Here is a 15,335-nt window from a genome sequence, read left to right as displayed (position 1 = left end):
TGATTCAGCAGTTCCCATCCACACGCACACAGATTTTTTTCACGTTTAATGAAAAATATTCTAACATGTATTTTTTGGTTCATACGAAAGGCAGAGTTCTCCTTTCTTTCCTCTCAATTAAGTCACTGATTTTGGATGTTGGACTACATTTAAATGCATCGCCCTTATGATAAGTTAATCTATAGGAGGTAAACTTCAATGAATCAAAACAATTTTTCATAAAAAACGTTAACTCTGAACATCCTCACTCTCCTCCTTCCTTCACTCAGCTTGTTCCTGAACTCACTGCCAAGTGGTATTAATATCTCTTTGGTTAAGTGGGGTCAGTTCTGGCTGTGCCCATTCCCAAATTTTTATACAACCCCACTCTACTTGCTGGTAGGGGAACATGAGAAACTCCAAAATCTTTGATGCTGTGTAAGCACAGATCAGCAATTGCTAAAACACCAGTGTGATGCCAGTGCCGTTTTGGTCAAAATCCAAAATGCAGCATCACAAGAGAAATGATGAAGAAAATTCTCTTTCAGCTGAAACTAGCGCAACTTTACATATTCTCCTGTTAAAAATAAAGTATTATAACATGCAAAAGACCATTTGACAACAATAAAATATCACAATTACATTCTCCAGTTGTGCCTTTTTCTCAAAGTAAAATCAAAATAACGTATAACATCTGAGGATTTGCATGCAAAATATTCTTAGATAGCTGGTATGTTCTACTCATAAAGACCTCAGATTTCAGTGGAGTAGTTGAAACTATATATTTCTTATATGCAAAGACAATGTCACTTACTTTTAAAATGGAAAATAGGTCCCTTGAGTGCAGCATCTGAGGCACGGACTCAGATGTCAGTGATCCAAATCCTTTATTACAGGTTTTAACATCCCTTATATACATTAACAAGTTTTCTCTTATAACTTTCCCACCTGCCTTTACACATCTACAAAATACTCCCCAAAACAGTCCTTAACTGTGCATACAGGCACTTATCCAATCAAGGTCCGGAGCTGTTCCAAGCCAAACACTCTTCCTCCAATCAGAGTCTGTCATCACACAGCTTACTTGAACTTGTTTTCTTTTTCTTCTAGAGTGTCCTTTTTTCTCAGTCTTCCTTTCTCATGCTGTTTATCTTGCTCCATAGCTACTGCTCTGAATATGCTTTCTGGTATTCCCACAATTCTCCCTTCCTTGTCTGTTAGCAAACTATTAAGATCCTACAAAATAATAACACCAATCACATTAATAACATAACCATGCCTTGTACACAGCATCTCGACTATCTGATTTAGAGCTTTCTCCTTTGTTTTGTGTAACCCTTTGTAACAGTATTGCCGGATGTATTTAGGTTATCACAACTTAATCAAGGCTTCAATTGTAAACACACTGAATGTAAGAAAAGAGACTAGGCAATCAAATGTTTTTTCTTTTCTTAAATAATTTAATAGTATTTCTTGTCATTATATGTTTTGCCCATGGCCCAATTTTCTGCAACCTGGAAAAAAATCCCAGAGGGTCCCATTCTGTGTGAACCAGTAACTGATTAGAAAGAATCTTTAATTTTTGTATGCCATTATATTGATTTTTGAATGATCCCTATGGTTCATGCCTTTAAAATCCTCACAGAATCTTTCAGTTTGACACAGAGTTATCTCAATCTGAGTCTGTGACAGACACACACACACACACAGACACACACACACACACACAAATGGAAGAGAGGTGGAAGGAAAAAAAAACTGCCCCACTTTTTGCTGCACAGCTGCCCTGAGTGGGACTGCCTGCTCTGGGAGAGAGAAAAGGGTACGAAGATAGCAGATGGATCTTTAAAACAAAAAACAAAACAAAACAAAACAAAAACAAATGAACAAAGCCAGCAACAATCTAAGGAGGAATGGTAATTTATTAAATCCAACAAAATGAGAGAGACAAAAGTATCCAACAATACAAGTTCCTACTGTGGTAGACAGCAGGCGAAGCACAAGTGCTTTTCTATGCAGCTAAAACCAAGAGAAAGTGCACCAGAGAGAGTAGTTAGTGTCTGGCTGGGAATTCCACCCTTCTTTCTCTGTGAACATAAACTGTTTAACTCCCATTGTTTTACATGATGTCCTGATGTGGAATACTGGCAGCAAAAATCACAAAACCACAACAGGGTTAATAATAGAAAATCAATGGCGGCATGACTTTGTAAAATTAGGTAGAATCAACATTAGTGGGCAAGCCTGCTAAAGCATCACAAGTGGTATTTGTTTTCCTTTGTCAGCTAACACCCTAACTTGGTGAGTGTGGCTAAAGCTTGAGTGGTGCTGTTTCAGGGTACGTTTGGATCTGAGAGACAGGATGTCTCAGGAGCAGAGGCATGCAAACTATGCATTCAGAGCAATACAGAGGGTTAGAGATTTAGTCAACATACGCACACTCATACACACAGCCATTTATTTTTAGATAAATGTAATAGGGAAGCAGAAACTCCCTAAGCCAAGTGCATTATTACCTACTCACCCTTGAGAAACAGCAAATCCCCAGAAAGGAGAAAGAGAGAAGGAGCCTGCTGGCCATGGATGTGATAGGTAGTGTCAGCAGGGCGTTACCTGCTTCAAAGTGCACTTTTCCTCTCTCAGCTTTCACAGATTCTCTCCTGCTTTTACTCTTCTCAGGGTCTGCAGAGTTTTCCATTTGTATACCACATCTGTGTGGCCAGTGCATGATACAGAGCCCAAGTGGAACATCTGCTTGCAAAACAAATTAAACTACTAAGGTCAGCTCTCTCTACAAAACAAAATACTTATAGCCACAAATATCAGTTTCCTTTAAAACTATCAGAATACTTCGATCCTTCGCAAGATTGTTCTTCAGGCAGGGGTTTTTAGGTCCCTGATATAAGCAAGTGCCAACTGAAGGGAACAATGAACTAAAATATCTGTAGGGCAATTTTCCAGAATTCTATATCAGAATCATATGTTGAATCAAAGATAGCATGTGCCTTTGTCTCAAGTGATGCATGATCCTATTTTTGAAATCCTGATTAGTGAATGAAGGAGAGTGAATCATTCTATAGTACAGGGTCATCCCTTTGCCTGGGATTCCTTTCCAGGTTTTGTCTCTGCAAATTAAGAAAAGGCTGATTGATAGGCTAGTAACATCATAACAGATAATAAAAAGATAAAATTACACTAGAAGAACTATTCCCATAGATTCCAGCAGCAGTAACATCAAATCCTGTTAAATTTATATTTAATCTACTACTAAAAATAGAAGAAACAGCACAACAACCTAAATAATGTCCAAATATTCTACATATAATATAGAATATATATATAAAAATACTTAAATAATTCTAATTATTAAGGCAACACTGGTAACACTGGAAAATCACCCCCTTTTGTCACAGTACTACCCATGTTTTTATTGTGATACCATCCAGTGGGCAATCCAGCTGTTTTTTGTCACTCACTATGGCACCCATAATTTATTTACAATACCACAAATTACAAAACAATAAGTAAGAAACACGCAATCCCAGTTATTATGAGGGTTGAATTTTCTGCCTATTTTCTGGGCACTACAGGCTCTAATTTTTGTCTTGAGATAAGGCCAAATATATCACTCTGGAACCCATTTTGGGCCAGTCTCTGTGGAAACACAAGCATATCCGTGAACCCAAGTTATCAGTGGTAGGGTATCATCCCAATGCCCTGTGGCCATATTCTGAATGTTAACCATCGTCCATTTCTTGAGCATTGGGGAGGCCCCAAAATTATGTTCTACTTGAGTTGTATCTGTATGATTGCAACTCAAAAAATTCAGCACAAGCAAAGCCTTACATAACCTTTCTTGTGGCATGTTTCCCATATTCCCCCTTTTTTGTTTATCAAGAATACATTACAATGTTTGATGAGCACATTCAATGATAGCTTGTCCAGTGGGAGAATGAGGAATGCATGTAATATGTCTAACTACCCATTCTCGGAGGAAAAATTTAGTGGCCTTAGTAGTATATGCAAATCCATTATCTGTTTTTATAGTATTTGGGATACCCATAGCAGCATAAGCAAGTAACCAATGTTTACAGGCACCGTGACTACATTTGCTTGTATGTGCTGTGGCAAATGTGTAAGAAGAAAATCTATTCTTACATGCACATATTTTAGATGGCCAAATTCATGAACATGAGTAACATCTGTTTTCCAGAGTTGAAGATGTGCAGTGCCATGGGGTTTCATCCCTATTTGAGGCAAAGGAGCAATTGGCTGGCAGTCTGGGCACATTAGAGTAATGTTACGGGCTTGATCCACTGTAAATTGGAATTGTTTCTGTAAGGCTCTACTATTCTGATGGAAAAAATTGATGAGAGAGTCATGCCTGTTGAAATAATCGAGGGATAGCAAAGGCAAACTGTGATTTGATCAGTCTTATGGTTGCTCTCAGTTAATGGATCAAGCAATGCAGTGTGTTATCAAATATGCATAATAAAATAGGGGAGAGTATGGTGAGAGCAAATCTCCCTTGAGCTGGGCAAACAAGGCGGGGTTGTCAACTTCCTTAAGAAAAGATCCTTCACTTTGCTGAATGATACCTGTAATATACAAAGAGTCAGTTATTATATTAAGCTTTTTTTCTTAAAAAAAATTTGAAAAGCTCAAGCCACCACAGCAAGATCCACAACTTGAGGTGACCCATTGACAATATGCACGTCTGACTGTCATCATGTAGCAGTCATACAGAGAACCACTGTTCGGTGTGTCTTGTCAGAGCTGTCTGTAAATACAGCATTAGGCATTGGAACATGTTGAAGTAAAATATTTCTAGTAAGGAACAGATCACTAAAATTATGCAGAACTGATGTTTGGGGGGATGAGTGGAGATTTATCCAGTATGATCAGCCATAGCAGTTTGCAAAGAAAGCATCCAATATAAATCTTATTTAGTAGCAGGTATGTAGATGCAATCAGGATCAGAAGCTTTTAAAATCTGTAAACAATGTTAACCTCGCTGTATTAGCATTGTAAATATCTCCACTCATGATATAATGTTTTTTGAAAATGTGGTAAGAATATCCATTCAAGGATGATGAGAGGATCTTTTCTTGAGGTATCCCATTGATATAACAAACTATATGGTTGATAGGAGCTTGATATTATTATAAGAGATACTGGAAGTGACAAACACAATGGCTGTATTGGTGTTGCAATGTTATTACAGTGTCTAAGTGCTGTAGTGCTTTTGGTGTTAATTGTCTTTTAGACGTTAGATCTGGGTCTCCTTTGAGTAGCTGGAATAGAGGGTGCTCTTGAGTAATAATACCCAAAAGCAGTTGCAACCAGTTGATGGTCCTTAATAATTTTTTGAAGATCATTTAATGTCTGCACATGATGTACTATTTTGAGGATTTGAGGCTGAATGGTGTGAGATGTAATTTTCCATCTTAAATTATTTTCATGGGGAGCTGCATTGCACCTTTTAAACAACAGATCGGACTGCCTGCTGGATGAGCAGTAAAGTGTCCTTTAGACTCTCTTCGTGTTCTGCTGCTATTAGTTTATCATCCATGTAATGATAAATAAAGATGTTAAGGTCTAGCTTTTCGTATTGGTTGTAATGCATTTACCACAGTCAATTGGCATATCTGGGGCTATTAAGTGTTCCCTGTGGTAAACAGTCCAATGATACCTCTGAGCAGGGCTTTGTTGGTTGATGGAGGGCACTGAAAAAGCAAATCATGGAGCATCTTTTGGATGAAGTTGAATGGTAAAAAACAGTCTTTTAAATCAATGACTGCTATAGGCCAATTCAAAGGTAACAATGAAGGTGAGGGAAGATGAGGCTGCAACACCCTCATGGACTCAATTACTGTGTTGGCAGTGTGAAGATCCCGTAAAAGCCTCCATTTGCTGCTCTTATTGAGAATAATAAAGACTCAAGTGTTCCAAGGGCTGGTGGTAGGGTCTAAGTGTCTAGCAGCCAGTTGTTCTTGAACTAGTTCATGTAAATTCAGCAACTTATCTTTTGTTAAGGGCCACTGATCTACCGAAACAGGTTGCTCTGTTTTCCAAGTTAAAGGTATGCTGTCTATCAATGTCCCCTGTTCAAAATGTGTCTGCAAAATCATGCCCCATTGACTTAAAAGATCACGGCCCCATGAAGTATAGGGAACCGGTAAGACGTAAGGAGCAGCGTGAGCAATGCAAACATTGGCCCTTCAAAAGATAAAATTCGGGCACTTTGGGCTGCTGCAAGGCCCCAGCTCCTATAATAGCAGAATTAGAGTCTTTTAGTGGCCATTCAGAGGGCCATTCACTTGACTTAATTACAGTAACATCGGCTCCAGTATCCACAAGGCCTAATAGCTACCAGAATTTACTAAGCATGATAATAATGGTGGATAATTAATAAGAGGATAATTAAATTGGTCATAAAGAAAGAAACCTTTCTTGTTTGGCCTATTAAGTTATGTGGCAATTCCTTACTAAGCATAACTACATGATAAAATCATATTCTCAGTAATGGAAGGTGAGACTGTCTATCAGGAGACAGTATGCTGAACTATATGTGATTCTGTAAAATTCTTCTAGATAAAATAAACATATAAGTATTAAAGGAAGCAAATGCATTGTATTGAAGTCCATAACTGCTACATTGCAGTCTAAACTCTGACATACATTTAGAGATGAGTGTATGATTCAAATAAGACTATCTAACTGGCTAATCTGTAATCTACTTTTGTTGAAAAGTACCAAAATGGACATTTATTTTGAGTTGTTTTGTATTTGAAACTGGTATTATGATCAGAAGATCAGTACATATGTGAATAACTGATACATGTTTTCTCATTATTTGGGAAAACTTAATAACAGATAGGATTTAGCACCATAAATATTTTCAGTCATGACTTCGTCATAGACTTTTTCCTGCTTTTCCAGTACTTATTTGATACTTTCTTTTTCTAGTAAGCAGTGCTGTCAAAACTCTTATTTGTTGTGTTGGACTGTTGAAAGGAAGCAAACGGATCTGCAGCAGATTTGTTCAAAACTCCTAAGTTTTTGCCCTCCAGTAACTGTCTTCCATTTTCTGATACATTCAAAGATAACCTTTGGAGGCATGCCTTTTTCTGGGAAGCCAAGTTCTAACAGTAGGAAAAATTTCAAAGGCTGTATGGAGAGCATCAACTATAACGGCAATAATATCACTGACCTTGCTAAAAGGAAGAAATTGGAACCTTCTAATGTGGTAAGAACATTAACTTTATCATCATCTAAACTTCTGCTTCTCTTTTTAAGGAAAGTTTCTGAGTGTGTGTGGCAGTTGTACTGAAATCATATAGTACACAAAACAAAGTTTGTCACGTGCCTAAAGATTTAATTGTACATACCTTTATGACATGGTGGTTTTTTGTGTTTTTTTTTTTAATATCCAGAGACCTTTTTCTTCTGGGATTTAAATTTCAGCTTTCCAGGATTAGCTTTCAGCATCTGATGCATGTTTTTTAAAAGAAAACCACTAGATCAATGAATACATTTTTCCTTCCATATAATAGTAATCCAGAACCAGGATAGGCAATATGTTTATATTATATTTATATTCTTAAATTGGTGATATTTATTGTTAAATCAATTGCAGCATTTCATGGCTCTTTTGTACCTTGGTATCTTCCATCCCTACAAAGCAAGTTGCATGGATGTGCAAAATCATTGGAAAGGGATAGCTCAGAACCATTTTATGGGACCTCTGTAAGGCTTCAAGATATTAAACTTCAAAGCTGTTATTTAGTTTATTAACATTACAGATATTATTAACTGTATATTCTATTTTTTTCTCTTGATAAAGCATAATAGTTGCTTTCATGGTTAAACTTGTGGCTTTATGGAAGGGCTGATTAGGAAAGTACTTTAATTTCTACATTTTTAAGGCTCTAGACATTCCTGAAATATTTGGTGGATTAAATGAGCAATGTGGGTAGGAAATAAATGTATTATTACCCTGAATTTGAGATGGATCTGTTGAAGGCTTTCTTCTATATAGTACTGGAACCTTCACAAAGCCTTGCTCACAATATGTATAGTGCCATTACTGCTATTTTCTTAACATATTATATATAACACGTAACAATAAGAAATAATAAGATATAAGATATACTTACACAGAAGAAATAAAATGCAAATGGTTGATTACTCCCTGTATTGAATATTGAAGCTGCATATAATTGGATAAACAATATGCCTGAATGATAAAGGCTATAGGAAGGATGATTCTGAGTATATAGAAGAAATCTTGTACCCATACAAATTTAGTAACAGAGACTGATATTTAGAGCCTTTTTTTATAAATAAACTTTGTCAATATTGTCAGAGCATGATATACATGCTAAAGAGGAATATTAGTAGTACTATAATCTTTTCAGTTTACATTTCTGATTTTTTTCCCCCAAAATCACCTGTGATATATTTCTTAAATTGTATATTATACTTTTTAGGATATTTTCAGAGATTGGTGCCTGAATTAGAAAAGGATCCTTATGCAGGAGGAATCTTTTCCTTTTGTACTAGTCCAATCCACTATAAGTTAGCAAAACATATTCTTAATGACACTTAATGACTTCCTGTATGGAAGTGCAAGTTAAGAGATTTCTGTAGGACAAATCCCAGACGTTCAAAAGCATAGCATAGCTAGCAGTTCTGTAAAGTGTCCATCTTTATGGTTCATTTGGATGTGGATTTTTTTTGTTTGTTTGCTGCATTTATTTGTTTTGTTTGCTGATTAAATTCCATTACCTGTAACATGAAAGCAAAATCTACATATGTAAATTTGTTAGTGTTAGTGGTTCACCACAAAGCTGTGGCATACTAATTTAATCTGATGATTCTCTTGATTTCCAGTTCAGAGGATGTCTATAAAAATAGAAGTGACCTTTGCTTCCAGGAGAATTACTTAAACTGATTCCACTCTTCAAAAACAAAATTAGTTTTACTAATTGAATCACTGAATTGTATCAACATAGATTTTTATGTATCTTACAAAAACATTTTTTCTTTTAGTTTTAAGCCTGATTTAACATGAAAAATAATAAGCTGAAACTAGTGTTGTTGTTAATCACATTTAAGTTTTTGGCACTTAAGCAATCCAACCAGGATCAAAGCTCTACTGTAGGAACTGTGAAGATACATAACCGTAGACAGTTTATCATCTGAAAAAAAAAGCAAAACAAAGAACATGTAATGAAATAGAACACAAGCAAAGTAATTGATAAGGTTATAAGAAGTATAATGGGGAAAACAAACAAAAACAAGAAAGAAGAATAAAAAAAAAAGGACTTTCGAGACATAAAGAAAAATGTTCTTATTGTCAAATTTCAGAAGTCATACAATGAAAGAGAATTAAGTTATGTTTACAGAATTAAGAGGTACAGTGAATCTAAGAAATTAATCTTGATTTTACTCTGAAGAAAATAGAATTAATAAAAATCTTTAGGTCTCACAAACATAGATGTTATGACCATAAATGCACCACTAAGAGTCTTTCAATATCTACTTAAGCAATCTATTCCTTTTATCTTTAAAGGGTAACAATATGGAACAAAAAGGTTTTGCAGTTCTCTGTTATAGAGTAGGTGTTAGTGACTCTTAGAGAATGAATAAGATGGATGACCTTAATCAGTTTTTATTTATATTAGTGGAGCCTGATTTGTTTTCACAGAAATGAAACAAATGGTAAACATAAAAAGGAGAGTAGGAGAGAAAAGGACAGGAAAAAAAAATAAAAAAAAAATTGAAGTGTTGAATTTTCTCCCCAATGGACTTGTAAGGAAGAGTTTGCAATGACTAACTAGAGCAGTGAAGTCTAACTCTTGTTTACAGCTTTATTCAGGTCTAAGACAGAAAAAAAGAACATGCTTGTACACAAGTCTACCAATCCATGTTTTCTATGTTACTGAAAATAATAAGCTTGTTTATATATATATATATATTTATTTATATATATTTATATTTATTTATATATAAAATATATATATATATTTGTTTCATTCACGTTTACAAGTTCTAACATCTAACAAGTTTTCTAAGACTTTTTCAAAATCTGTAACAGAAAAATGCTGAGAATAATAAAATTTGTAGCTTGTCACGGTGTTATCCATGACAGGGACACAAAGGGAAAATAAAGAGAGAGAGAGGGAGAAAACAAAAAACAAAACAAAAAAAACCCCTGCGCTGTCCTGAGCAGAACCGCGTGCTCCGGGAGATGGGGGTGTTTGAAGGGGGGGAGGGGGGTAAGGTACGGAGATAACAGATGGGTCTACAAAAAAAATAAAAAAAAAAAAACGGCACGATTTGAGGATGAATTGTAACTTTACTAAAGGTAACAAAAATCCAACAACTGGGAGAGACAAAGTTTTCCAAACCAAATCTCAGTTTTACGATAGAAAAAAAAACTGCAGGGAAAGCACACGGGCTGCATCTCCACAGGCGCCGAGAGAGAGAGGCTGGTGACCAGTCCGGAGCCCCACCCCTCTTCCGGCATGATATTCTGATGTGGAATACCGGCATCAAAACCACAAAACCACAACATTGCTTTATATACATTAAGTTTATGCTCCTCCCACTTCAGTGGCTCCTCTGCTATGGATTACTGAGTGCAATCATGTACAGATTTAAGTTTGGGTTTTTTTTTAATTTCTTATGGTATGTTTCTCTCAACTATTTGAGGAAAATAAAGAAGTAATCTGACAGCTATTACCCAAGAGTGCTGTATGATTCATCCTAATATAGCAGTTATTGTAGCTTTTCTTTTACAAGATAAATTTTCACCAGTAACTCAGTTAATTGGGAAAAGTTGTAAGACCTGGTAGTATTAACACAAAAGATAAGATCTGAAAGCAAAATTGATTTATAAAAAGTAAATTTGAAGGTAGTTTTCAAGATAAAGATCATGATGCCAAACATGTTCAAACTGCCCAAATAATTTTCACAATTTTTCTTCCTATGTGTTACAAGTTATTCTTTAATATGACCAATTATTTCAAAATAAATGCACATTTTTCAGCATAAATGCACACTAAATGTTTGGTTTGTATTTATCATTGCCCACAGAGCTATTTAGCAAATTATTCAGGATCTACACAAAATAATCTCTTACTCTTTGAAAAACAGGTAATCTTTTACAGAAACAAGCAACAGATTAGTTCTAACTTTTAGCTAGATCTAGTGAGCAATCCACTGGGCTTTGTTTAAAAGAGGAATTATCTTGTGAAGTGCAGTCATAGTGGGAACTGTAATTCAGATCAGATTAATTTAAATGGCTTAGCAGGGAGAATACAGTTTTGAATAACAGAGAAATTAGAATTATGTGTTACTTCCTCAAGAAAACTTCTGTGCAGTTAGAGTGTTCATGGTAAATCAGCTCTCTGAAAAGAAAAATAATTTGAATGCATTTGTCTCTATTAGCCTATGTGCTTTTTGTGCAAGTATCCTATGCAACAGGATGCCTTGAGAGTATCAACAGGATGTGAAAGCCGTCTTCTTATGTGGAAATTGTTAGTACCTCACATTAACAGTGCAGTAAGAGAAACTTACAAATGTTTAACAGCATTCTGAGCACTACTGAAATGACATCAGTGGCTGGTGTCTGAACTGTAAGGTGTCAGCTCTTAAAAAAAAATGCTGTTGCCCTCTGCACCTATGAAGGACTTATGAAACAGAAGGAATTTCTTACTCCTAAGGTGAATATTACACTGAGAATGTTAACAAAGGATTAAAAATAGTATTTCAGTCAATCTATAGGTTTTTTTTTGTTGTTGTTATTGTTTTTTATTATTATTATTATTATTATTATTTGTTTAGTTTTGTTTGGTGCATATGTATGTAAAATCTAGGATTTAATAAACAAATAATAGTAAGTGTGGCACATTTGGAAATGTTCAGATTAACAGTATAAAAAAATGTGTTAGCTATTTTGACATAAAGCTTAGTAAGCTGAAAAAAAAATTCAAGCAGATTGTCAAAGCAGCTAAAGGGAGGTCCTTCAACTCTGCTGAAAAAGTAGCTGTCATTTCTCTAACTCACATTATAGAATAAATGCTCTAGTTGAAAACAAGTTCTCATAAAAACATTTACTTAGGACATAATCACACACATTTTCCAAACTTACCATGTGGTTTCCAAATGCTTTAATTTCCCTCAAGGTGAATTTGAAGATGCATTTATGCCCTATGAATTAAAGCAAAACAAAACATAACATAAAAAGAGTGGAATGCAACAAGAAGTCAGTAACAATGATATCTGACTTTCTGACTCCTACTGGAATTCTGAACAGTGCTCAGATGAATGTTACATCTAAACATCTGAGTATGTCTAACAGTGTTTTTCACTCCTTAATAATTACTAATGTGTAAATATATTGCAACAGAACTGCTGTCCTGATCACCGTTATCATTTCTGTACTGTATCATATTAAATTTTTTCTTCCCAAATTAAATAGAAATTACCACAGAATATCAGTTCAACATTGTACATCATAAAACTCAACCATAAAACACAATCTACTTTGCCACATGGTTGAACTGTTCTTCAATAGGACATGTCTTCATATTCTATGCATTGATAAGTTAAAAAGTCAGTTCTGGAGAGTCATCTCCTTAGATAATTGCATTATGTTATAAAGTAAAAGAGTTACACATTGATCATTATTTCAAAGGAAAAAAATCCAGTCTACAGTACTGCTTGGCATTGTCTTCTCTCATGAGAAACGACATAAGAACCTGACTGAATATTTCATGTCTATAGCTCTGGTCTTATTTGCAGATGTATTTTAAAGCTTTTAAATTCAGGATAGTTGTCTGGATTTTTGTCAGTTTCCCTAGCAGTGAAATTTTACAGAGTGCAAAATCCAACTTCTTTTACAGAGGAAATGACTAAACGATCGCAGTTATGAGACCATGAGTTCATGGTCATCTCCTCCAAATCATTCAGGCTTCATTAATTAATTAGTTTATTTAATATTATTGAGTAGAAAACATAAGAGAGAATATAGTTGCTTACAATTTACTGTATGTCTTTCTTTTACAACCTCACACATTTACATGTATATTGATCTGTTTATTTAAGGATATTTTGGAAATTTGACTTCATTTTAATGAAATGATAAGCTATAACACTAAAAGGTTTCTCTGGTGACCATGAACAGCTTCAAGTTTCTCTCTGATTCATTTCTTCGTCTTTGAAATGGGAATATTAATGTTTTCATGCAAGGTTTATCTTAGATGACAATAGAAAGGGCAGAGTGTATATCTTACTAATGTACATACCATGCAAAACACTGAAGGCACTTCTTTGGCACAAGCCTCTAAGAAAAACAGAAATATCAACAAAAATATTACAATAATCTTCACAGTAAGGGTGATGGAGCACTGGAACAGGCTGCACTCCCTGTGGTGGAGTCTCCTATCTCTGGTGATGTTCAAGACCTTCCTGGACACCTACCTTTCCAGCCTGGTCTAGGGAGCCTGCTTTGGCAGGGGGTTGAACTTGATGATCTCTAATGGCCCCTTCCAGCCCCTACAATTCTGTTATTGTGTGAATAATAATAACTATTATATTAATAATACATTTTTACATGGAGTTACATTGACTACAGTAGTTTTGAATGAAACCTAGAATACTTTTCAAGGGCTGTCTATGAATTCAGTGGAATCTCACAATTTTACTTACATGCGTTTTTTTTGTTTGTTTGTTTTTTGTGTGTGTATGTGTTTTACTCAGGGAAATTTAAGTTTTTCTTGTGTGGAGCCACATACAGTGCCTGTCTTTTTCAATGCCACCAGTTACCTTGAGGTCCCTGGACGCCCAAACCAGGATGTGTTTTCAGTCAGTTTTCTTTTCCGAACCTGGAATCCCAATGGACTTCTTGTCTTCAGCAACTTTGCAGATGGCCTGGGGAATGTTGAGATTGACATTAATGAAGGCAAAGTCAGCATTCATATAAATGTTACCCAAATCAAGAAGAATCAAATAGATATCTCATCAGGTAAGTGTTTTCAATTGATAACAATTTTTTTTGGTGTTATTTAAAAGCATCGTAAAGTTCAAAATTGGAAAAACTGTTTTTCAAATTTAAGAATCAAATTTGCAGCTGCATACTGAATCAAATCCTTTATTGTGTGTTTTACTGAGCAAGTGGAATAATAGAAGGAATAATTAGAGGAATAATAAAAATTATTAAACCACAAATATTTTTAATTTGTGAGCAAAACCATAAGACATATCACTCCTTGCCTGCAAGGCAGTATTGCCTCTTTTTTTCTTTCTTTCTTCACTCTTCCAGTCTTCTGTGCAAAAACATTTGGTTTCAACAGGAGAGAGTAATGTATACCCTTGCTGAGAATAGTCTAATAAAAAAGAAACTCTGCTGGTTGTAATAAACACAAGGGTGGTATGAAAAAATGTAAAGCAAACAAAGGTGATGACAGGGCCTTTATCTGAGATACAGGCACTACAGAACAAGATATCAGAGAAAGGGGAATTAACTCACCCCTCCCAGCAATTGTTTGGGTTAAGGAATGCAGCCACCTCTAGTTTGAGCTCTGGTGCACTGGAAGGAAGAGAGCAAGAAGTGGGGAGTGGGACAACCTGCACAGTCTCTGAGCATACATGCACTCCTGGCAGCACAGCTGGAAGCACCACTGAGAGGGAGAGAGAGAGGATAGGTGGATTTCAGCTCTTCTGCTCCAGTCACTCAGGTGCTCATTTACTGGTTCAGGCTGTGACCAGGCAATTCCATTGCAAAAATACTAGGGCATTTTCTAAGCATGGTGCATAGTCATACTGAAGAAGTAAAAGCTTTCATTACTTACCTAATGAGGGTTTGGGAAATGCCGTGTGAAAGAATTCCCAAGCAATAGGTCTGCTTCTGGAGTGTAGGATTCATTTTCATTTCAGTTCATACACTTTGTAAAATTGCTCGATGAATCCTAGGGTCATGAACCAGGGAACCAGCTGATGCAGTTGCTGAATCACTCTATTATATTTGAAAAGTCATGACAGTCAGCTGAGGTCTCCAGTGACTAGAAAACTTCACAGATATAAAGGAAGATCCTGGGAAATGGTCAATCTCACCGCCGTGCCCAGGAATATCACGGAACAGATCCTTTTCAATTATACATTAGGGCATACAGATGTCTCACTCCAATTTATAGGAGGGAATAGAGGTTCTTTTTAATATATGTATACCTGACAGTTAGATTAAGACAACAGGTGAAATGTTAGGCCAAGCAGTTTATTACAAATCCTAGTTGCTTAGGGACATGGGCAAGGGAAGATAGGTGATAGAGAGAAAAAAGAAAGGAGTC

At 35.7% G+C, this 15,335-nt stretch overlaps 1 protein-coding gene across 1 annotated transcript in view; it reads left to right on the top strand.

Annotated features, from left to right (window-relative positions):
• The window catches only part of CNTNAP2 (contactin associated protein 2), a 677,682-nt gene that overhangs the window by 333,290 nt on the left and 329,057 nt on the right, over positions 1 to 15,335 (top strand). Inside the window, exons 7-8 of the mRNA XM_065752999.1 lie at positions 7,085 to 7,228; positions 13,750 to 14,014. Coding sequence (XP_065609071.1) covers positions 7,085 to 7,228; positions 13,750 to 14,014 — 409 coding nt within the window. The remainder of the gene's footprint in view (positions 1 to 7,084; positions 7,229 to 13,749; positions 14,015 to 15,335) is intronic.

Source organism: Cyrtonyx montezumae, unplaced genomic scaffold, assembly GCF_038088225.1.
Source record: "Cyrtonyx montezumae isolate F1298 unplaced genomic scaffold, pur_monq_1.0 scaffold_8, whole genome shotgun sequence".
Classification (NCBI taxonomy): Eukaryota; Metazoa; Chordata; class Aves; order Galliformes; family Odontophoridae; genus Cyrtonyx; species Cyrtonyx montezumae.
Note: the sequence above shows the minus strand (reverse complement) of the source record. Positions and strands in the feature narration are given on the sequence as shown.